This window comes from Phyllobates terribilis, unplaced genomic scaffold, assembly GCF_046119375.1.
Source record: "Phyllobates terribilis strain yellow unplaced genomic scaffold, ASM4611937v1 Scaffold_8__6_contigs__length_399053987, whole genome shotgun sequence".
In the NCBI taxonomy this organism is placed as follows: domain Eukaryota; kingdom Metazoa; phylum Chordata; class Amphibia; order Anura; family Dendrobatidae; genus Phyllobates; species Phyllobates terribilis.
Window position 1 is genome coordinate 265,151,345 of NW_027362768.1, and position 24,437 is coordinate 265,175,781.

The following is a 24,437-nucleotide window of genomic DNA, read 5'->3' on the forward strand; positions in this document are numbered from 1 at the left end:
AACCTGGTAAATCCTGCTGTCAATCTCTGACAGGGGCAGTTAATGTATGCCGACAGGGGCGTGTGTCGTTTCACGCTCCATCGGAACGCCTGTGACATGATCGCCAGTACATGGTTAAAATACCAATTCACTGCAGGATGCAGCCAGGCCCCAATGATATATATAGTTGGTAGGCAGGAGCATACCATCCATAGTGGCAGACCACTGTGCCGCTAGGGGGCCCATGAGATGAGGGCCAAGGAGGAAGAAGGATCCACTTCTGCAAAAGTTGTGTGTCGGAAATCACAGTCACTCCCCGGCACCTGCGCACTAGAACACTGCAGAGAAAACCTGGGCCGGGAGGGGGAAAAAAAAGCGCTCCTGATGATAGCAGCGATGTGCACATGCACGGGAAGTGAGTGAGACAAGATTAAAGATTAAAGTGTCACTATGTCTGTGATGTTTTTTAGATTAGTGTGCCATATTAATTACAAGCAGATCAGTGGGGGTCTGGGTTTTGAGTCCCCCCCCCCCCCCCACCCCACCCAATCACTCAAAAAATCCAAGCAGTCACTTGATTTTGCCAGTAAACTGCTGTTTGACCCACAAAATCGAGCAGGCAATTGTAATGGTCATATCATATGTCTTGCTGCTGAAATATCCATTCTCTTCTACTTTTGGAAGAGCACATATATTTCAGCAGCAAGACATATGGCCATTACAATTGCCTGCACGATCAGCCGGATCAAAGCTGTGGTGAGGCTACAGCACTGCAGAAAACCTCAGCAGAAATTAGCCATTGTGGTTGTTTAACTACATGTAAAGCACATCTTTGATCCGGCTTCTCCACTTAGCCTTGTCTGTAAGAATGTGCATCTACAATAGTCCTAGCATGACACCGTTCACAAGAAATCTATGGCAAAATCACATGTATGTTCCCCCAGTTTACTGTGGTTTACAATGTGGTCAATCATTCAAGAAGTAAAAGCAAAGCCACGGAAAGAGGAATTAAAATTCCCCCAAAAATTCAAGCATTAACGCAGCAAAAAAGTGTCTGAGGTGGGTTGTGAGCCTGCGTGTCTTGGCCATATTATCGACCAATACCTCATAATATGTATATTTTATACAAATTATCTTTTTATTCAAGGTGCAGCCAGGCCCATCAGTGTTGACCTTGTAAACTGGGGTGTCTGTCCTCATGGGGTGCAGTTATATAGTGCTGGGCAGTCCACCTAAGCTATTAGTATGGCCATCACTAATAGGCTGCAAGCCAGATGCCGTGCGCACTACCCATGTGTGAACAGCACCCTATACAAGTCTTTTTTGTGTGGAATTCTAATACGAAGCAATTACCCCCTCCATGAATTGGTAAGTTGTGAGTGGTTGTCTCATCAGTATTTTGTCCGTGTTGCCTCCATCTTTATCAAGAGGGGTCTACTGCATTAGTTTCTGTGACCTGTGTTGATAAATATGGCTGCCTTTTCTGGTGTTATGTTTAGGCTACTGTGAGCAGCCTCATTGGACTAAACGTGCTACCATGGCCTGCAGCATCTCCAGACTTGTCTCCCATCGAGCACTTCCGAGACATCATCGTCCCGCAATTGTAAAGGAAGCTGTCAGCAGCGGATCTTGATGATTGGTGTGCCCAACTACATTCAGCGTGGCAGAACATTTCTCAGGCAATTATGAAAGTAGCCAAGGTGTGTATTTTTACGCGTGCCACTCATATTCGATACAGAGAATACTTAAAATGTTTTGAAAATTCTGCTTCCATTTTTTTCATCATTTGCATATAATTAACACGTCTATCCTCTTGTGATTTTTATTTTTCCATTACTTTTTCTATCTGTTGAAATTTCAATGTTGAGAAGTGTATTACTTAATACATGTTCTGATTGCAGACTACCTGCATCCATCAGTGTTATTCATAACCTCAGAGAGTGTTGGACAGGACATTAAAGAGTAACCTTTGAATATGATTTTTCGTATTTGGGAGTCACTAATTGCCTGGAGATCGGTGGGGGAGGGGTTAAGGAGCTCAGACCCCCACTGAAGGCTCAATAGACACCCAAAGAACAGAGTACGGATTCCATAGAAAGCAGACTGCAAAGCCTATACTTTCTTTCAATCCGTACCCCATTCCATGTGTGTGGTCAGACAGGAGCTCTGAACTCCTATCTACACAGCTGCACACTGTTTGGGGTCTATTAAATGATCAGGGGGTCTCGGCACCTGGGCCCCTACTGATTTAAAAAAAAAATAATAAAATCAGATCCAAAGTTTAAATTACTCTTTAAAGTTTTTTTTTTCTTTTTTTTTTTCGCAGATATAGCAAGTGCAGGGCAAAAGAAAAAAAAATAGAGCAATAAAAAACCCACAATAGATTTCTTGGCAAAATGTGTATTTTATTCTACTTAAAATAGAAACAAATGTTTTATTTTTGTTCCACACATTGCAAATAACCTGTAGGTTTATGAATATATTTACCATAACACAGTATTGCTATTTGTATTATACAATTCATAGATATGTACAAGCTTAAAAAAAGAACAAGAAATGTCCATAATGTTACATTATAGGTTAAAGGCGAAATGAACAAAGTCGTATAAACAAGTGAAAGCAATGCTTTGGAATTGCTTTTCAGGATATATTAGAGAATTGTATATGTAGCCATTATCAAATATGCTGAAATAAGTTTAGGTAGTCTGTGGCCTATTCGTTCAATGGGAAATATAACAGGATGATGTAAGACCTATATCATATTGCTGGATCCATAGGTTAGCTCTGTTATGTCTGAAACACTACCGATTAGTATAACATTTTGGAGAAATATACGGTATTTATGGCAAAAAAAAGTTTATACAAAGTCGCTGCACAGTTGCATGGCTTTAATGTCAAATTCTCCTCTGTAAAAAGTGAAAAATACAACCCAAATGGTAATAGAAAAGGAAAGTTTAGAAAGCCGCATCAATATTTGGAATAATTTATATCAAATTACATTGTTCAAAAGAGAGAAAATACACAATAAATATATATTTGCAAAGTACAGGAAAAAATACCCAACCATGGTGAGAGACCGCAGAGAATGGCTGCCACGGCTCCAGAAATGGGGCCAGTTAAAGGGCTCAAGCACACTGCTGTATTTCAGCTCTGTACGACCAGTGTAATACGGCACCTATGGAATTCTGCAGGCTGGACCTCAATATGCTTCAGGTTCCATAGGAAGGTATATATTTTTTTCTTCACATTGAAGCAAACAGAAAAATGTGGCTTGCTCTATGACACAATAAGGGATTTTTTTCCCTAAAAGAACGCCATACTGTGAACAAGAGGTGCCATAGAGACTATGCATAATGTGGCCAAAAGCTTTGAGACTGACACAAATTTTGTTTTTACAATGTTTGCTGCTTCAATTTTCATAGTGGCAATTTTCAGTCTAGATTGTTATGAAGAGGGATCAGATGAATTGTGGCTTGGTGAATAAAACTGACATTTTGGGTCCATATCCGGGAAACTCCCGAGATCTCAATCCCATTAAGAAAATTGTGGTCAATTTTAAAAGACAAGCGGGCAAACAAAAACACAGAAATTGTGATAAGCTCCAAGCACACTTGATGTATTTGTTAATAAAAGTCTAAAAACTTATGAAATGCTTAAAGTTGTAGTTTAGCAACTACAGAAACACCTGACTAAAAGATGTAAAAACACTGAAGCTGCAAACTTTGTGAAAACCAAAATTTGAGTCAAAACCTTTGGCCACGACTGTCTACTTCCATACAGACTTCAGCCATGTCTCCCAACTACACATGAACGCTCAGGTTGGCCCAGTGATCAGGCTCTCTCTTTGGGGAGGGCGTATTAAGCTTTTGAGTCTACATGACAGGAGGATTGGGAGTTTGAATTCAACCTGCGAGATGCTCATCGCCCCCGACGTCACATTAGATGGTTAAAATCGGTGGGTTCTCATCAACTTTTTTTTTTACCTTGTTGGGCTACAACTATCAGCAGGTAATGTGAATGTTATGTAACAGATCTACAGGCGGCACATACTGCTCGCACATGGCAATATATGCTTTGGATTGGTAAAAACTGTGGTTTCATCTCTACCATAACCTGATAGAATGCTGCTGTGAGTATGGATCTAATTGCCATGTTCTTTCCAAAGCTGGAGAACAAGAAGTCCCAATAAGTCATGTTACAAAGTTTGGGGAATGTGTCACTGAAGTTGTAAATCACTGGATATGTCAGGCCAGACCATTTCCCTGCAGCGTCCTCTACAGAGGAAATGTAGTAGTACATGGTGGCCCATCAGATGAATCCCATGGCTCTGGTTCCCCAGAGTGGGAGCAGCTTCTTGTATGTCTACCTCTCACATCTCGCTCATAAAATCTTGACCTGTCTGCAGTTTAGTCATCAGTGTGATGTGGTCATCGGGTCGAGTCATTAAACTCAAGTCAGTCGTAACGCAGGTGCAAGAATAAATCCGTAAACTGGCCTGAGTCAGACTGAGTACAGTAAAGCCTTGTCTCTTGATACATGTCAGATATGATGAAAGCTTTTTCCAAAATATAAGTGAGTTTTGTAAAATGTACTTTTTAGAAAACAATATTTTAAATACCAAACAAAACTATGTAATTGCTTACAAGTAGTACACATAGGAAGGGTTTAAAAGTTCTACTCCTGAACAAACAAGAAATAAATATGCAAAATATACACATGCTTTGCCAGGTGCCTACACATTCATGTAGAAATTACAAAAAATATACTTATATACAGGTATCAGCCTACAGGTTTCTATTTGTACAAACAAGCAACTTTCAGGTTTATTTTACAGCGTTTTACTTCTTATGAATATAAACATTGTAAATGATCCTAAAATGCATCAAGCCTATAAAAAAATAGAGCTGGACAGGTACGCATGTATTTTATCATACGTATACCTATTTATGTTGGTCCTCGACCATTTGGAGATACAAAATGAATTCATGATGACTAGCAGAACTAACCAATGTGCTGTAATGTGAACGAAGGAGAGAACCAACTTTACCATTTCTGCGTAACACCTAAAGAAGCAGGAAACCAATAATTTATAGTAACACTTCCATAATAAACTGTTATTGCAGTGCACAATTGCTATTCAGATAATGGAAATAATAGCGGTGGTAGTTACCTCTCCTAGTGCATTAAGTGCGAGTCCATCTGGCAGACTATGTGAGAGCTGCTGAATTGTTCATGGCCTGTGTAGAACAGAAGTTGTTTTTTTCTATTCAGTCTTATATTTTGTGTCTCATAGGAATGAATATAGACAATGGCTTCCTGTCCAAATTTAGGACACTAAATAATTCAGAATCTGATTATGGGCGATGGAGACCAATAGGAACCACTGTGCTGGGTGAGAACATTACTGATCACTAGTATCTCTATTATCTGCATTGCAATAACACTTTTACGAGAGTGCTACTTTAAGGACAATGAATGTTAAAATTTATGTTGGGCAGAAAAAGAAAAATAAAGATTCTGTTTTGAACAGTGGCAACTGAATACATTATATGTGTAACCTTACTTTGTTTTTACCTGCAATAATCTAGAGAAAATATTGCACATCTAAAATAGAGCTGAGGGTGCAGATATGTTCACTACAAGCTTCGGTGCCTTTAATGAGATTCTTCAAGACTGAATTAGAGCACAGAAAGTGTCCGCCTGCAACTCCTGTCTGTAGATGCTCCACTGACTCACTGTAGGGTATTTGTCTAGGTTCTCAGGAGCACATACTAAAAGCCGCCCTCTGCTGGCCATCTACACTCAGCACCATAGGGATAATTAGGAGGGCTCCGAACAAGTGCAGCAGAGCCATGGCAGACTTTGCTGTTCTTATAGCAGAGCCACAGTATAGAGCGCAGCAAAGCAGGTCTGATTCTCTCTGAGCGCTGCTCCACTGCAGCATACAATGTTTCAGGGAGCACACAAGTAGTGTCTAGGATAAAGCTGCCATGCTGTAAATATCTATATACTGTATTAGGCAGTGTTATGGCAGGTGTGCCAACCTTCTCCTAAACCCTTGTTGTATGCTCCAGCCCAGGGAGAATGTTTTAGGCTCCCATAGTTTATTGATGCCTTTTCTTAAAAAAAAAACATTTAGAATGAGACAAAAAATATATAGTCTTCATGAAGAAAGTGATTTCTAAAATAGGGGTGAAAAAGGAAATTGCCAGGAGGATCTACAAATTAGCCACATAATAGGCACATCCACCCTAAATGGGGAAGGCTGTAGCGAAAAGTATGCAGTGTCAACCCTGCTCTTTGTGAAGTCTGATGGCATACTATTAGATATTCAAAACTTAAAGGGGTGTGTTAAGTTCTTAAATAGTTAAAATTGGAAGAGTGCTTGTAAGCAACTTGGCATTTTCTCTCTCATTAAAAATCCTCAGTTTTCAAGAATAGAGAAATTTTTAATTCTATAGCGTACGGCTGACTGCCTAGTTTACCGACCACCCTGCAGTCTCAGAGTCACCTGTTAACTACGTAAAGAGTGCGCTCGGCTAGCAGGCTCTATCTTTACAGCTAGCTAATTTATACATACACATAAAAAAATGCTTGTGGTCAAGTCGCAAAAAATGAATTTACAGATGCCAAAAAAAAAGATGCTTCAGGAAAAAAAACAAAAAAAACACAGCTAGTGTTCTCCTGAATAGTGATGAGCGAGTATGTTCTGTTAACACTTTTGGCGAGCATGCTCAGGTGAACACTGAGTATCTTCCGCGTGCTTGGTGTTATGTTTCAGTCTCTGTGTGCATGGTTTGCGACTGTCGACAGCTTTAATACATGTGAGGAATGTCTGTTTCTTAGGCATTCCTCACATGTATTCAAGCTGTCAAACAGTTGCAAATCATGCACATGGGAGTGATTCAAACATATCACCCGAGCACGCTGAGGATACTCGGTGTTCGCCCGAGCATACTCCTGAAACATTTTCTGCTTGAAAAATTCAGGTTCCCCTGCATTTTAAAGACATGGTGTGTACGTACCCTTATGATCCATATGTATAATGTGTGTTCCATTGGCTTGCATTGAAAAGTGCTACTGGGGGTTAACCACAGAGATCTGAGCTGTGTATTCTATCATCATGGGCCGACATAAGAACCCATGAGAAGGCGCCTGCATGAATAACGTATCTGGTGACGCCAATGCTCATTTAGTCCTGGTGACAGTCCCTTCCTGAAGAATATTTTTAACACAGGGATGGTTCTCAGTTTCTCTATAGGGTATAAAAAATGCAGAAAGGCATACGGTATGTACTCGTGGATGATGTGCAGTAGTTGATGCCAGACCAAGAGACAATAATGGGTCTCATGAAGCTGCCATGGCCGTGCCCCCGCTGAGCTTAACCATCATCTGCTGGCAATCATGGTATGAGCGCCTATCGCCCACCTTCTCCAAAGTCCGTGCAGCCTCCGCTAACATTACTGCTCTCTGGCCGGGAGAGGATAAAAATGACAGGGGGAGGTGGCGGCACGCCAGGAGGATGGCAGTAGCTCTCTCTCGCTGTCCTGGTAATGATTCTAGGTCATCTAGAAGAGGAGAAAAATCAAAGCTGGTTGGCACTTTACTGAAATTACTATATAGAAATTAGACATGAGACGTAATCTGTCATCAGAAAATGACCTACCATTTAAAGCAGGTTTTTGTTTGTATTTTTTTTTATAAAAAAAAAATAAAAATCATTTATATATTAGGATCTATATTAAAAAATAAAATTAGCAATCTTTCTATGTTCACACTGGGGTTATTTTAGACTCTTAATTCCTGTCCTTTCAGGACGAGTTTTCCGTCATTATCAGCAGAGGCAGGCTTGCAGCGACAGATGGCACCCCCATATACTGCTGGTAACACAGGATCTACCAATCACAGTAGGCGATGTCACAGCTGACCTGCTCCTCCTCTCTTCACAATGACCTTTGCACACACTCATTAGATGTTTCAATACAAATGATAGGGTCAAAGGCTGTCCATTGCTGCTAATGTACATGTGAATTTCCTGAAAGAACAGGGCGTGCTAGTCTAGTCTAGTTTAACCGCAGTGGACAGGCAAGATTTAAACATTTCTAATTTTTATTTTAATACATAATGTGATATGAAAAAAATTGTCAAAATAAAAAAAATAAAATATACATTTAAAAACACAAAAATCTGTTTTAAACAAGAAGTTATTTTCTGATGACACATTCGCTTTATAGCGAATCTGACACCAGATTTGATAATACAGATGCATGCAATATTAAACTGATCTTTTAGACTGGATGAAAATCCGTGTTAGAAAGGCTGTATAATCCTTTTCGAAAGTTTCCTTACCTGATACAAAAATGAGCTGGATAAAATGCTGATTTTATTTTCAGAACACCACAGTCATTCTGACATGCATTTTCAAAGTAAGAACACTAGCTTCATCAGGTCTAAGGGATCTATTTAATACTGCATGCAACTGTGAAAGCTAATGACTCGCACATCAATTATACTAGTCAATTCAGGTTTTCCTGTGCAGCATTATTAGTCAAACCGCTTATGAGAATACATTTTACAAATCATAGAATGGTAGAGTTGGAAGGGACCTCCTGGGTCATCTGGTCCAACCCCCTGCTCAAAGCAGGATTCACTAGATCATCTCAGACAGATGTCTGTCCAGCCTCTGTTTGAAGACGTCCATTGAAGGGGAACTCACCACCTCTCGTGGCAGCCTGTTCCACTCATTAATCACCCTAACTGTCAAAAAGTTTTTTCTAATATCTAATCTGTGTCTCCTCCGATTTAGTTTCATCCCATTGCTTCTAGTCTTTCCTTGTGCAAATGAGAATAAAGATGATCCTTCTACAATGTGACAGCCCTTGACATATTTGTAGACAGCTATTAAGTCTCCTCTCAGTCTTCTTTTTTGCAAGCTAAACATTCCCAAATCCTGCAACCGTTCCTCATAGGACATGGTTTGCAGACCAGTCACCATTCTGGTCGCTCTTCTCTGAACTTGCTCTAGTTTGTCTATGTCTTTTTTAAAATGTGGTGCCCAAAACTGTACACAGTATTCCAGATGAGGTCTGACCAAAGAGGAGTAAAGACCGATAATGACTTCACGTGATCTAGACTGTATGCTTCTGTTAATACATCCCAGAATTGTATTTGCCTTTTTTGCTGCTGCATCACACTGTTGACTCATGTTCAGTCTATGATCTATTAGTATACCTAAGTCTTAAGTCTAAATCACCAAAGTCATCAATGCAAAGAAGTAGCACATTGCAGACAATTTTACAAATTGGTATGAAAATGGGAAACAGGAACCTAAAGTCACTGCGATCACAATCACGGCAGTGACTTCCTCCCCCCAAATCACACTTTGCCATCAGCATGAAAAAGGACTCCCAGGGCCCTAACCATCACGGCCTTTCTGCTTTGGTGACTTTGGAGCTCTTATAAACTCTAGGGTATGTTTACACGCGGCATTTTTGCAGCGTTTTTTTTCCTACGGCAATAATGCTGCTTTTTACAGTATCAGCAGTGAATGGGATTTCAAAAATCTCATGCACACACTTGTTATTTCTTTTTTCTCGCGTTTTTTTGAGCTGCTGGACATTTTTATTTTTAAAATCAGCAACATGTCAATTCTTACAGTATTTTTCATCTATTTTAATGAATGGGCAAAAAATGCAAGTAAAAACAAGAAAAATGCACACAAAAAATGCAGCAAAACTGCAAATATTTTGCGCGTTTTTTTCTGCAGTAAAAAAAATAAGCTGCAAAAATGCATTGTGTGAACGTTCCCCTTCACTGATCTGCATTATCTGACCATGTACTGCCCTTTCATTCATTTGAAAGATTGAGATTTACGTGCGTGTGCGCTATAGGGATGTGCTCGTACCATTTCTCATACCCGCAGACGGAGGGAACTGTTATTATAGTCATCTAGCTAAACTCTTATGTAGGTGTGTAATGAGATGAGGAAATACCTGGCTTACAGCTGTTTGGTGGGCGTTTCTGAAGGCTGTGCTGCAATAACTGGTGTGTACGAGTGGGACTTGCTCCAGCCATAAGACGAACTGTGGCTTCATGCAGGAACAACTAAAAGGAAACACATTTTAATTAGAAGCTTCAAAATCTGTAATAATAGTGCTATTGTATCACAATGGCAGGAATTATCAGGCATACCTTGCATTGTGCAGGCTTAAAGGTGAGGGCCAATCTGCGAAGACTGCTGAGGTCCCTTTGGAATCCGGTCAGTACCGATGTGGAGGCATGAGCCGCATCTCCTGGCGTTGGGGTGGAACAGGCCTGCTTCTGCCATAACGAGGTCCTCATGGAGAGCAGAAGGTCACACAGCAGGAGCTGCAGGACCTGAAAAAGTCACCATGGCATCAGAACACACTTGTAGTCTCGTCCTCTCAAGGTAAGACCACACCGATCTATCTGCACATAACTCCTTCTTCATCGGGTGATTTTACGTTTTGCTTTTTTTTTGCGCTCTCTTTGATTTCCCTCCTTCTTTCAAGAGCCGTTACCATTTCATTTTTTCTATCGACATTGACGTATTAGGGCTTGTTTTTTTGTGGGAAGACTTGTAGATTTGAATGGCCATTTATATTGCGATTCAACGTATTGGAGACCAAATTTCAAGGGCGTAAAAAAAAAAACAAACAAAAAAAACCACACAATTCCGCAACTCTTTTGGGGTTTTGTTTCTATAGTGTCCGGTGATGGGTAACATTTTTTTTTTTTTTAAAACTGGTGAAAAACATAAGTACATGTTGATGATGTCGCTATTTTCCCCAAGATCTGTAACGTTTTAGTTTTTCGGTCGATGTAACTGTGTGAGGGCCGTTTTGTTTATTTATGGGCAAGCTAACTTTTTATGGTTACCATTTTGGGGAAGATGCAACATTTTGGTATTTTCTTATTGCATTTATTCACGCTGTCCAAAAAAATCTCAATTCTAATCATTTCATTTTTTTTTTTCTCATTATGGCATTTACCAGTCAGGTTATTTAATTTTATATTTTGATAGATCCTACTTCTACAGACACAGGGATGCCACATATGTATTTTTATTATTTTTTCTTTGTAATGGGGGAAGACCAGGGTGATTCAATAGTTTATATTTTTTAAAACATTTTTATCATTTTTTTACTTTGATTGCCCCATGAAGGGACTTGAACCTGTGATTGTCCGATCGCTTATATTATATACTGCAGTACCACAGTATTGCAGCATCTAGTGAAAATCAAGGTCTCCTATGAATACAATCCACAGGCTGGTTTTCAAAGGAGCACCATCATGACCATCGCAGGGGTCTACAACGGAACCCATCAGCACATCATGGAGCATGTGTGGGAACAGAGGCATTTAAGTGGCTGACAGCACCTGACGGAGCTCGGCAGCTCCTCAATCGTCCTTATTATGTATAAGATGTAATCCAAATGTATTAAAATATTTAAAGGATTGGAGCTTCGCTGGAAACAAGATGAAGATGGCAATCGGTAAGAATTTTTCCATTCATGTTCCATGATGGTATGGAATGGGTTAGGGACTTTGGAGCAGGCTCAGAGGCAGAGCCTGATCCACACAGGGCAGGTGCCTCTATATTATGTAGACGGTATCTGCCTCTAACAGCAGCGATCAAAGTGCCTGCCGAATGCTATTAACTTCTTAAATGCTCCTGTCAATCACAACCAACAGCATTTAAGCATCGTAAATCGGCCTGGATGTTAGATCAGACACCCATTGACCCCCTGCAGTGCGATCGCAGGGAGCAGATGGGTTGCTATCAAAGCCAGGATCTCTTTTATGAAGTCCAGCCTGTGGCTGAGCGTCATAGGAGACTGACAATTTTACTATATACAACAATACTCTGGTGCTGGTCCAAGTCCCCTAAATAAAGAAATGTAAAGAAAATATCACACACACACACACACGTAAAAGCTGTAAAGAGGAAAGAGATAAACACCAGAATTGCAGTCGCCAATGTTGTCTTGGGGTTATTAGTAATTTAGGAATTCACTGAAAGGACCATTTTAACCCATTAGAAATAATATAAAAACACACGATAATTTGGAGAAGTGCAGCTGCACGCTGTTGCCCCCTGAGTATTTACTGCCCTATACTAGATGGATTTTTAGTGACAACTCCAACTGCCTGCAAGTAAAGAAAAAAATGACAACAGCCCCATCATGTGAGGAAGAGGACACTGCCCTATGAAATATATTGAAAATATTAAGTCTTGTTTTGTCTGGTTGTTGTTGTTTTTTCCTTTTTTTTTATTTTTTCCTTTGTGTAAATCTTTATAAAAATCAATAAAAAACATTTGATTTAAAAAAAAAAGAAGAAAATATTAAGTCTTATTTATTCAAATGCACTACTGACATAATAATGGTGTAACTTCCTCCAGGCATCCATAAAGAGGCAGTAAAATGGTGATACATATGAAGATCAGACAATGCAGAAGGTCGATCACAGGTCATAATATTGTCACGGGTGTGTCAGGTGTGACAGACCGTCTTTCTGGATCCAGCTGTAGAAGGTCATTGCGCTTGGCTATGCAGGCACCTTCTTGATCTTTTCATCTCAGTAGAGTAGTGATATTCTTCTCCCTCTAGGACCTAGCAGTGACCTCCACCTTCTGCTGCTAATTGACACACCCTTCCTGGATGTTTAAATACCTTCAGTCTCTCCAGAGAGTCGCTGGTGATAGCTCTATTTTCCTCTGTCTAGGCTGGAAGTACTAGTTGTCGGCTAGTGTCTTCTTGGAGTTCCCTTGGAGGATAGTTGGCGTGATCTCTCTGGAGTTTTCTCAAGCTAAGTGTATTTCCTTGTGTGTTTACTTGTTTGTCTTTAGTTGCAGTGGGGGCTGACTACTGCTCATCCCGTTCCCTCCCTATGTAGGGCCTATCGCTAGGGGCAGTCAGGGATAAGGCTTCCTGCTCGGCGATAGGTGCGGAACCTATTTAGGGACATTAGGGAAGCCATGGTGTGGTCAGATCTGCCTAGGGGTCTCCACTCCCCTTTCAGGACTGTGGAGTCGGTAAGCCAAACCTCAGACTTCTCAATTTCCATGACAGACTCCCTCATATATGGCTCATGTTTAAGTGATAAATTTACTGTAGCACAGATTCATCTCAGCTAAAAGTCTAGACCCTTAGATCAGGAATAGGACAGACATTTATAGGACATTTCATAACTTTCCCAAATTCTTATGAGAAAATATTCCCCACAAACTGCATTGAACTACTGTACCCAATTTATTATATATTTTAGGAGTTGGAGATGGTCCATTTTGTACCGACTCCACCAAAATGGACACCGACTCCACAACTTCAACTCCACAGCTCTGCCTCCTTTCCCTAGTGTTTGGGCTTCCTCCCCCTCTTTCCGTTGTTGAGAACTTAGTCTTTCCCTCACCTTGCATGACAAATATTCAGCAAATGTTTTTGAAGAGGATACGAGCTGATCTGCTGCTCTCGGCAGCGGCAACTACACAGTGTGAATGGAGCGGAACAGCACAGCTCTGTACAGTTCACATCCCAGTTTCCAAAGGCCTCCACCTATCATGATATTGACCACGTATCATTAGGATAGGTCATTAATCTCAAAAAAAACAGAAAACCCATTTAATGGCCATTGTCTAAAAATAACATATTTGCAATACCAGACAAAACTATGGATGTGATCCTTGGGCATCCTCACAGTTTCAGCCATCTGGTTATGTAGCTAACCTCATAATTGATTAATATTTAAGAACTTTAATATTTTCTATGAATTAAGTATAAAGAAAGTAAATAAAAACTTGCGGTCGAAATGTTGGTCTATCGCAACTTGATGAGGATGATCTGAAGCCTCCATGCTGCACTGAAGAAACATTGCACAGACACTAAAGACATGCAATGCAACAACAATGCACCAGGGTGACGCCAAGTGGATCTCAGCCCGTATTACTGAAAAAAGAAAGACAATGAGAATAGTGGCAGCGTCACCACAATGTGTCCGGTCATCACCTTGTTCAGATCATTATTGCTGGTGCTGTTCATGTTCAGGCTATTCCACAAAAAGGCGCTGGCTTTCTCGCACTGACTGAATGAATTTTGGGCACTGTCCGTCTTCCCAGACAATGACATATGCAAGGCTCTGCACATGTGAGCAATGGCTTTCACTAAGGGGTTCCTGAAAAAGAAAGAAGATCAGTCATATAAGGCATCAAGTGATTCAGAAACGAAATCACCAAAGCACATCAGACACAAACATATTGCATATTAGTGCTTGTCTGAAAGGAGAACAGTTAAAGGAAACCTGTCAGTAGGTCATAATGTATGGGCAGAGATCCTGATTTCAGGGATGTGTCACTTATTTGGTTGTGTGCTGTAGTTTCAATACAATCAGTGTTTTATCAGCTGGAGATTATCACTACAGGACTAGGTCTCACATGAAGATCAGTCAGGCTAATTTGTGTAACACGCCCCCTCCACTGATTGGACACTGTACATTGTCAGTTAGCTGCCAATCAGTGGTGTGGGTGTGGTTATATAGGGCTCAGCATTCACAGAACTGCTAGGTCTGCAGCAGAGAAAACAGGGATTCAATCAAAATTCCACCAATCAGTCCAGTAAGCAATGCATTGCTGGAATCAGGCTCTCTGCCCCTAAATTAGACTGTTCTCCGGTTACATAGCAAAGTCCTGCAGACAGATTCCCTTTAAATATTACACCAATATAAATCCTGTGTCACATATTTACATCACAATTTGGGCACCCTATACATAGTCGTGTGCCCCACAACCAATATATTGTAAAACACTGTTAGCAACACAAACCAAAATTATAACCCAAAAAAATAAATAAAAAGGGATTAATAAAAAAAAATTAAATGTGCGCAATGTGTGACCAGATGAGTATAAGTAAGCACATACTGGATTTACTCTTGAATTAATGAAGGAACCATTGTGATATATGTGATCTAGTGTGTGTTTAGTCAAATACAATGGGCACGTATTATGATAACCAAATTGTATCAATGGAGCAATTATTATGACAAATGGTGGTGAACAGCTCCAAACTGCTACTGATGTGTGGAAAATGCTGTTTCATCTCGGGGACTATTTAACATTCAGACTATAGGTAAATTGAAAATACTTTTTACTATCAACTGTCTTGTGCTTTATATTGTCCAAAACACATTATCTTGCTTTTTTTTTTGCATCTTTTTCCATAATTTTTGTATATAAATGGTTTGTTTTAGGGGATTATTATATTTTAGGGGATTTTTCTGTTAGCTATGTAATTAACCATCCTCTTGGTATCATCTAACTTATGTAAGCCTCATAAAATGGGAGCCCCCTCCCTATGTCCACTGCCTAGATGCTGTAGCCCCTATTAACCATCTAGAGAGTTAAATGGCCGGTCAGGATCAATGCAGGCGCAGACCCTGGCCAATGCAGGCGCAGACCCTGGCCAATGCAGGCGCAGACCCTGGCCAATGCAGGCGCAGACCCTGGCCAATGCAGGCGCAGACCCTGGCCAATGCAGGCGCAGACCCTGGCCAATGCAGGCGCAGACCCTGGCCAATGCAGGCGCAGACCCTGGCCAATGGATTGCAGCGTATCAGCTGTATATTATGGCTGACTATTGCTGGTGGCATGGGCTCCACTCCTGACTGTGTTTGGGGCAACCGCCCATGACGTAATAGCACAGCATTTAATGGGAAGAGGTTAAAGATTCTAACAATTTTATATATAGCAAATTGATTCTCATATTGATTTGTGTTTTATAAATTATTATTAGATGTTACTGAATGGGCTTACTCAGGATCCAGCAGCTTTGGTATCCTCTCCACATCCAAATAATGAGATTTCACTATGGTGTCATCACCCTGCATCCAGCCAACAGCCATTGATGTAACAGAGTGCCACCAGCGGCAGACAGGATCTGTGCCTACAAGCAGAAATCACACTGTTAGAAGATCATACTCTTTATTTTTCTCATGCAATTACTAGATTTTTTTTGTTAAAAACAAGCAGTAATCCAAAAAGTAACAATAAAATATTATAAAGTAGTATAGCGTGTACAAATTAGACAGAGGTTATTTCCTGTGACTTTTACTTACTGGTAGAGGTCAGCATGCAGGATGAACCTCCGATAGGGAGAAAGCTGACGCCACTTACAGAGTCCGCAAACACACTTAATAGTTTCAAATACTCTTGAGCCTTGGAAAACTCACTGCAGAACAAAAAACAAACATCTTAATAGAAAAACAATGGTAGAAAACTGAAAAAGATGTGCTGAAACTGGCAGGTCCTGGACAACAAGTAACTAAATGATGGCCCATTTATCTTCATTTTAAAAGATGATGTCTCATCACATTTTTCATTAATTTTCGTACTAATCATGTATGTAATGGTGTGCCAGTGTATTAACATACTTTGTGATCGCAGTCTTCTCTGGTTTCCAGTGCCATTGCGGTTCTATGTGATGGCACTGCGGCTTTGCCGGTTGGCACAGCATCTACTAGGTGGAGCAGGAGCTGCTTTCCCAGTGGAAGTCTGAGATTCAGAACCAGGCTCCGTAGACTTACATTGGGAAAGCATGTTCAGCCCACACATAAAACTGTGTGAGCCGGCTAGTCTTATTTTTAGGTTCTGTGGCTCAGAAGAGGACCGGAGCGGCTCTGGGATCCAGAGAAGACTGTGATCAGCAAGTATTTTAATACACTTGCACAACATTACATACATAATTAGGATGAATTTCTGAATACAAATTTAACACACTTTAACCTGTGTATTATGGCACTTAATATATTACAGGTTCTTTCCCTGCACTTGGTTAGTGCCTCCTTCCTCACAGACTGCACAGATATCTTATCATAGAAATCTGTTCTTTCTCCAGGACTTATCATTCACTCTCAAAATTCTCACTTCATGGGTAAAATCTGCAGTGCCTTCAGTGAATATAGACTTTCCTATTACTGAGATGGGAGATGACAGTTGGTGCTCATAAAGTTCTATGGAGAATTGTTACTGCCTGCCGGCCTCTAGCAACTCCCTCCATAGAATTTTAAAAGCACCAACTGTGGCAGTTCAATGAAGACAGATTGCAACCATGAAATGGACAGTATATGGTCAGTCTAGCAGGAGAAAATAGCAGATTTCTCTGATAAGACATATTACAAAGTCGCTTATTTTTATGTGCACTATTGATTTACGAAATAAAAATAAAAAAAAATGGTATAATAAGGTGGGTGACACCTTTAATCCAATGTGACAAGCAGAGTCCTAGTGATCCATACCTGCAGGATCAGACTGCAGATGAGGGTTGTAGGTGGAAACCACATAAACACCAAAACTCCATAGGAATATGGCAAAGGAATATGTTCAAATTTTCATCTTAAGGTTTAGATAAAGCAAATCAAACACACGCATTCTCCATACCAGCTTTCTTCCTCCAGTGACACTTTGCTAGCCTCCGGCTTTGCGAGAGCATGCAACGCTTTCTCCAGTAAAGACTCACAAAACGCCCGATTGATTTGAGCAATGGGGTCAGCTGCAAGACAAAATGAACAGTGTGTGGTTTGATAATGGGTCACTATTAAGATGGCGATCTGTGAGAGTTATCTAATCGGAGAATAAATCGACTAGTGCCAATATGACAAGCTGGTTACAGGTTAGCTGCGGGCAGTCCCCTCACCTGGGTTCCTTGAGGAGCTGTAGATGGACTCCTTAGCTGCAGCCTTTACGGTCCAGTTAGAACTGATGAAGAAGTGCTTTCCCAGAGGATGTGTCAGCCATCGCAGGGATTCTGGCAGGGCCTCGGTGTCCGAGCTGCTACTCTGGGCACAGCCCAGGAAGTACGCCTGAAACGGGGAGTTACATCGTCTATACATACACCAGGAGATTTATTAGATATTAATTATGCACAAAATTAATCCAACAACTTGCAAAAAAAATGTTTACACTAAGGGGTCACGTGATGCCTGTGAACGGCCAGTGATGGCGCCGCTCACAGGCATTATCTGCAACGGAAGGTAATTACAAAAATCCTTAGGGGCCCGGGGGGATAATATAAGGTACTGGACAACCCCTTTAATTTATTTCAGTTCTTCAATACAAAAAGTGAAACTCATATTATATAGAGTCATTACAAACAGAGTGATCTATTTCATGTGTTTATTTCTGTTAATGTTGAAGATTATGGCTTACAGCCAAAGAAAACACAAAAGTCATTATCTCAGTAAATTAGAATACTTTATAACAACAGCTTGAAAAATGATTTTAAAATCTGAAATGTTGGCCTACTGAAATGTATGTTCAGTAAATGCACTCAATACTTGGTCAGGGCTCTTTTTGCATCAATTACTGCATCAATGCGGCGTGGCATGGAGGCGATCAGCCTGTGGCACTGCTGAGGTGTTATGGAAGCCCAGGTTGCTTTGATAGCAGCCTTCAGCTCGTCTGCATTGTTGGGTCTGGTGTCTCATCTTCCTCTTGACAATATTCCATAGATTCTCTATGGGGTTAAGGTCAGATGAGTTTGCTGGCCAATCAAGCACAGTGATACTGTTGTTTATAAACCTGGTATTGGTACTTTTGGCAGTGTGGACAGGTGCCAAGTCCTGCTGGAGAATGATATTTCCATCTCCATAAAGTTTGTCGGCAGAGGGAAGCATGAAGTGCTCAGAAATTTCCTGGTAGACGGCTGCACCGACTTTGGTCTTGATAAAACACAGTGGACCTACACCAGCAGATGACATGGCCCCCCAAAACATCACTGATTGTGGAAACTTCACACTAGACCTCAAGCATCTTGGATTGTGGCCTCTCCACTCTTCCTCCAGACTCTGGGACCTTGATTTCCAAATGAAATGCAAAATTTACTTTCATCTGAAAACAACACCTTGGACCACTGAGCAACAGTCCAGGTGTTTTTCTCCTTGGCCCAGGTAAGATGCTTCTGGCGTTGTCTATTGGTCATGAGTGGCTTGACACAAGGAATGTGACACTCTCTGTGTGTGATGGCTCTTGAAGCAATGACTCCAGCAGCAGTCCACTCCTTGTGAATCTCCCCCAAATTTTTGAATGGCCTTTTCTTAACAATCCTTTCAAGGCTGTGGTTATCCCGGTTGCTTGTGCACCTTTTTCTACCACACTTTTTCCTTCCACTCAACTTTCCATTAATATCCTTGGATACAGCACTCTGAACAGCCAGTTTCTGTAGCAATGACCTTTTGTGGCTTACCCTCCTTGTGGAGTGTGTCAATGACTGCCTTCTGGACATCTGTGAAGTCAGCAGTCTTCCCCATGATTGTGGAGCCTACTGAAACAGGCTAAGGGACCTTTTTAAATGCATCGGAAGCCTTTGCAGGTGTTTTTTGTTACTTATTCTAATTTACTGAGATAATGACTTTTGTGTTTTTATTGGCTGTAAGCCATAATCATCAACATTAACAGAAATAAACAATTGAAATAGATCACTCTGTTTGTATTGACTATATAATATACGAGTTTCACTTTTTGAATTGAAGAACTGAAATAAATTAACTTTTTGATAATATTCTAATTTTGTGAGAAGCACCTGCATATCTCCATATCCATCATCATAAAGCAGGAATTAACCCTAGCTTGTGACACAAATGTACATAATGAAATGTGCCATTTATTATGGGGCTTTTATGTCGATACGGTTCACAAGTAACTATCCAGACTGTGAATTATTCAGGATAAACAAATGATGGCTTACTGCTACAACATAATATAAGCAGTCGCTTTGTAAATTTAGCCAGAGGCAGCTCACCTGATCAGATACCGGAGTTGTATCAATCACAAGATAGGATGTATTCCTACATCCTGTGACTCCTCAGCTTAAAGGGGATCTGTCAGTAGGATGAACCCTCCTCAGCCGTCTATATGGGCATGTAGGTGATAGGAAGCTGAATAACATGATACCTTTATACCTGTGATGTGATCTGTGTGCCGTGTGCTGCTCTTCGATGGACACTGGCTTCATCTTACTCCTGAGTAGCCGGCCGGCTGAGCAGAAGGAAGTTGAAGCCAGTCTCCATGGAAGAGCAGAACATTGCGCAGAACGTAGGACAACGACGATCTGCACACACCTGAGCTTCGTGAACAAAGCCTGACATTCAGCCAGAGGATCAATTTGACCTACATGTCCATATAGATGGCTTAGGCGGGGGTGATCCTACTGACAGATTCCCTTTAAAGGTATTCTATTATCGCCAAAACTCCAGTAAAATGGATAGCACAGTCATATACGGGACTTGGCCTCAATAATAGTCATGCCTGTATTATACATTTTACTGCTTATCTTGTTCAGAAAAAAAACAAAATGTGTAATTGAGGGCTCCTCAGCACATCTCTGGTATGGTGAAGAGCTCGGTGCAAATAGAAGGGGGTGCACTACCCGATAGCCTGAGTACCAGCGCTCGCCTTCATTGCATCGTGTGTGTGCACTGACACTCCTCGAGCCAAGTGGCCCAGTGCACTGATGGATATATATGTATGGATATATCAGTGTAGTGAGGAGCGGCTACAGTCAGGAGAGAAGTAGGCAGGAGCAACCACTATAACTGTCTGACTGCTGAGCTCTAGGAGTGTGCACGTAAGGTTCAATGATGGCAGTGCATGATGTGGGCAAGCAATGGCTGATAATCCAGCTGAGGGGCAATGGCTGATAATCCAGCTGAGGGGCAATGTGCCTCATGGTAATTCAGGGGACTGAAGGGTGCATGGAGCACTTGACCATCCCAAGGGGGCATTGAGGAGACCTGGTTCACATTTTAAATAAAACTTTATTTCTGCCCAGGTAAAAGAGTAAAATCTACAAAACAGGCATGATTTGTATAGGGGATAAGTCCCTCTGTCAGTGTACTGGCAGTTTAATTACAGGTTTGGTCATAACAGACTCCATTTAAACAGGAAATATTCAAGTGAAATTTGATTATAAGGCGGAATATTTCTGTAATTATAAAGTGTGGCAGTAAGACTGAGGATTAGTGAAACTCACAGTCAGGAAAGAGAATCTCCCGGAGAAGGTGATCTTCATCTGCACCGCTGTGGTCAGGTGGACTTCTGCCAGTAAGGTAGGGGAGATCTTGTCACCAGCACACTCCGCTAGATTCACCGCACAGAGCGAGAGATTCAATCCTGAACAACGCCAGCTAGACGGCAACTTCCCTGAAGTCAAGGAATTAAAGTCAATGTGGAGGCAGAAGACCTGTAGTCAGACGCCCAATTAATGTTCTTGTACAGTATGTCAGCCACCTGTCTAGGCCAGTACCTGTCAAATGTAGCTGGTGCAACTTATGAAACACAAGGGCGGCATCCCGAGCGCTGGTTGTGGCTTCATCCTGGAATTCGGCCTTCTTACAGTGGCCTGGGGTTCGTTTCAGCAGCCAACGCACCAGACTAATCTTCTGAAGACTGCAACGGATAATGTTCCAGGACAGGCTGCACGCAAGGTCGAAGCGAGAAGTGGGGAGAGAGCGACCCAATACGCACAAGCAAGTCTGTAAATTCACTGCTGCAGCTCCAAAATCTCCCTGTGTGAGAGAAAGCAGTGTATTGTGTATATGAACCGGACTACCACTGCTGTCATCCACACAACACAGACGATCATCAGATGGGGCTTCTTTACTGTAAAAGCAGTGAAACTATCATATGTAATATTGTGCGTCACCAATACAAGATTGGTGGGGGTCCAATACTCTACAGCCCCACAGGTCAACTGAAAAATGCACAAACTAACTGATGTATGGGGTGGGGTGGAAGGAGGTCAGACAATGGCAGAAGAGGGCCCTGTGCAAGAACAGTATATGGGCCCTTTGTAGTCCAACAGCTCATCATAATGCACAATTCTACCTGCTTTGGAGGTGTCGGTGACCCCCTTTATCCCTTGGGTCCTTGTGAGGCTGCACCAATGGTACATCCACCCCTATGGTGGAATACAATAGTCCACAAGTGGCCGCTGCCAAGTATGGTACTTGATCTCCCATTGAATTGAATGGGAAATAATTTGCAGTATTCGGCAGCAGCCACTGCTATGTTCCACGCTTACATCACTTATTTCCAACCCATGGATCCAGCCTGGGGATCGGTCATCATTACTTTACTCCTAGACAAGGCTTTTAACCCCTCCACACCAGAGTCTGTTTTCACCTTCCTGACCAGGCCAAATTTTACAATTCTGACCAGTGTCACTTTATGTGGTAATACCTCTGGAACGCTTCAATGGTTCCCAATGCTTCTAAGAATATTTCATTGCGACATACTGTAATTCATGTTCGTGGTAAATTAAGGTCGATATTTTTTGCGTTTGTCAAAATATTGGAATTTTGACAAAAACTTTGAAAATTTCATATTTTTCAATGTTTTAATTTTTATGTGCTTAAACCAGAGAGTTATGTCACACAAAATAGATAATAAATAACATTTACCACATGTCTACTTTACATCTCCATCCTTTTTTTGAAACCTCAATTTTTTTGTTAGGAAATTAGAAGGGTTAAAAAGTTTCAGCAATTTCTCATTTTTCCAACAAAATTTACAAAACCATTTTTTATTAGAGATCACATCACATTTAAAGAGACTTTGAGGGCCCCATGACAAAAAATACCCAAAAGTGACACCATTCTAAAAACTGCACCCCTCAAGGTGCTGAAGAGTTACTCAGCGATACCACATTTATACCTTTTGTTTTATGTTTTGCTGCTTTTAAACATTAAAAACTATTTTACAGAAAAATCAATTGTTTTGTATCGCTCTATTCTGAGAGCTGTAATTTTTATGTCTCCACTGATGGAGCTGAATGATGACTGATTTTTTGCAGGACAAGATGACGTTTTCAGCAATACTATGATTTTTATTTACATTCGTATTTTTGATCGCATTTTATTCCACTCTGCCGTATGATGAAAGAGCGTAGTTTTTTTGCGGTGTTCACTGAAGAGGTTAACTAGTGTGACCGCTGTAAAGATCGGGTTGTTCTGGACACGGGATTAACATATATGTGCACTTTTTTAAATTTATTTTTACATAAACATACGTATTTATTGGTTTACAATTTTTTTTAAATAGTTTTTAATTTTCTTTTACTATTTTACTTAGTCCCTGTATGGGACTTCAACTTTTATTTCTATGTTCGCTGTTCTCATGCATTTCAATAACGCCTATTAGATCCTGCTTCTGGCTGGGTCTAACAGGCCACAGTAGCTGGCAGACCCTTGGCTCCCCGTGATCATGTCGCGGGGATGCCGGAGGGGTGAGAGAAGGAGTCTTTTTTCTCTCACAAACTTCCATATGTCGTGATCGCAGCATCTAGAAGATAACACATGGCTAACATTATTGGGACCGGAGCCAATCAGGTCCCGATAATGTTGCCAGTCAGAGCTATCTGCCCTGCACTGAAATTCCAGTGCTTTGCAGCACTTTGGAGGTCCTGAGCGATGCAAGACTGCAGACTGTAGAGAGACATCGGTGCTGCACAAACCCCAGCAAGTGCAGACACTTATTTACCATCAATGGTCATGAAGGGGCTAAATGTACCATATGTTACAGATGGATGGGATGTTGATCTGATTGTTTTCTGACATCCATTTTTGGAGTTGGGAAGGAATTTTTCTCACATAAGAGGTGATAGTCAGCTGCCTCATAGGTTTCCTTTCCCTTCTTGTGGATCAGCACTGTAGGATTATAGTGACTGAGCGGAAATCCATTTCTGCTCCCATCAGCCGCAGATGACTGACCTCTCACCTCACTGGCTGTAAATCTAAATTACAGCTGCCTACACAAATTATTTCATAAAATAAATAGCAAATTTTGTGGCCTATAAAGAAAAATGGACAAAAAAATGCAAATACTAAGTGGTAAAATTACCCGAGTCAGATCCAGGTCAGCCTGCTTGCGGTGCCTCCAAAACTTTACAGAAGACCGCGAGTGCAACCGTGTCACCGGCTCTCCGTGGATCAGTAGCTTCATGAAGACGCTGAGGACAATCACGCCATTTACCAGCCAAAGAATTAATGTAGGGATGAGCCAGTCAAGCCAGCTCCCAGACAGACCTGCAGGACAATGAGATGTGATTGGTGATATACAGCAGTCACAGTATATAAAATGTAGGACTGATTACACTAAAGGTTACTACATCCCTCTACTGCATCACGGTGGACCGCTGTTCTACCATCTCTCTAATGTGAACAGACTATATTTACTGGTCACCGCAGTTTCACCAATCAGCACAAATGAAGGACCATCGAGAATAATTGAGGTCGGCAGTGCTCCTCAGGTTGATAGTATCAGACTGGTGGTGCTCTTCCAAGGATCACTTTGCACAAGCACTCTGGTGCTCAGAATAAGCAGATGCTTATTAAATTCATGTATAAAGAAGTAATAAATTGTCGGCACTCACCAAAGCAATTGTTGATGCTTT

At 41.1% G+C, this 24,437-nt stretch overlaps 1 protein-coding gene across 2 annotated transcripts in view; it reads right to left on the reverse strand.

Annotated features, from left to right (window-relative positions):
* Window positions 1-2,363: 2,363 nt before the first annotated feature.
* The window catches only part of SREBF2 (sterol regulatory element binding transcription factor 2), a 41,508-nt gene continuing 19,434 nt past the window's right edge, over window positions 2,364-24,437 (reverse strand). The window contains exons 9-19 of one of the 2 annotated variants that reach the window (XM_073644210.1): window positions 23,885-24,069; window positions 21,291-21,552; window positions 21,018-21,187; window positions 17,685-17,850; window positions 17,429-17,540; window positions 16,108-16,220; window positions 15,806-15,935; window positions 14,007-14,172; window positions 10,171-10,356; window positions 9,981-10,083; window positions 2,364-7,547 (exon numbers count right to left, since the gene is read on the reverse strand). In XM_073644210.1, the coding sequence (XP_073500311.1) occupies window positions 7,327-7,547; window positions 9,981-10,083; window positions 10,171-10,356; window positions 14,007-14,172; window positions 15,806-15,935; window positions 16,108-16,220; window positions 17,429-17,540; window positions 17,685-17,850; window positions 21,018-21,187; window positions 21,291-21,552; window positions 23,885-24,069 (1,814 nt within the window). In that variant the 3' untranslated portion in view covers window positions 2,364-7,326. Of the gene's footprint in view, window positions 7,548-9,971; window positions 10,084-10,170; window positions 10,357-14,006; window positions 14,173-15,805; window positions 15,936-16,107; window positions 16,221-17,428; window positions 17,541-17,684; window positions 17,851-21,017; window positions 21,188-21,290; window positions 21,553-23,884; window positions 24,070-24,437 lie in introns of both variants that reach the window. The other variant, XM_073644209.1, reaches the window with a different exon arrangement.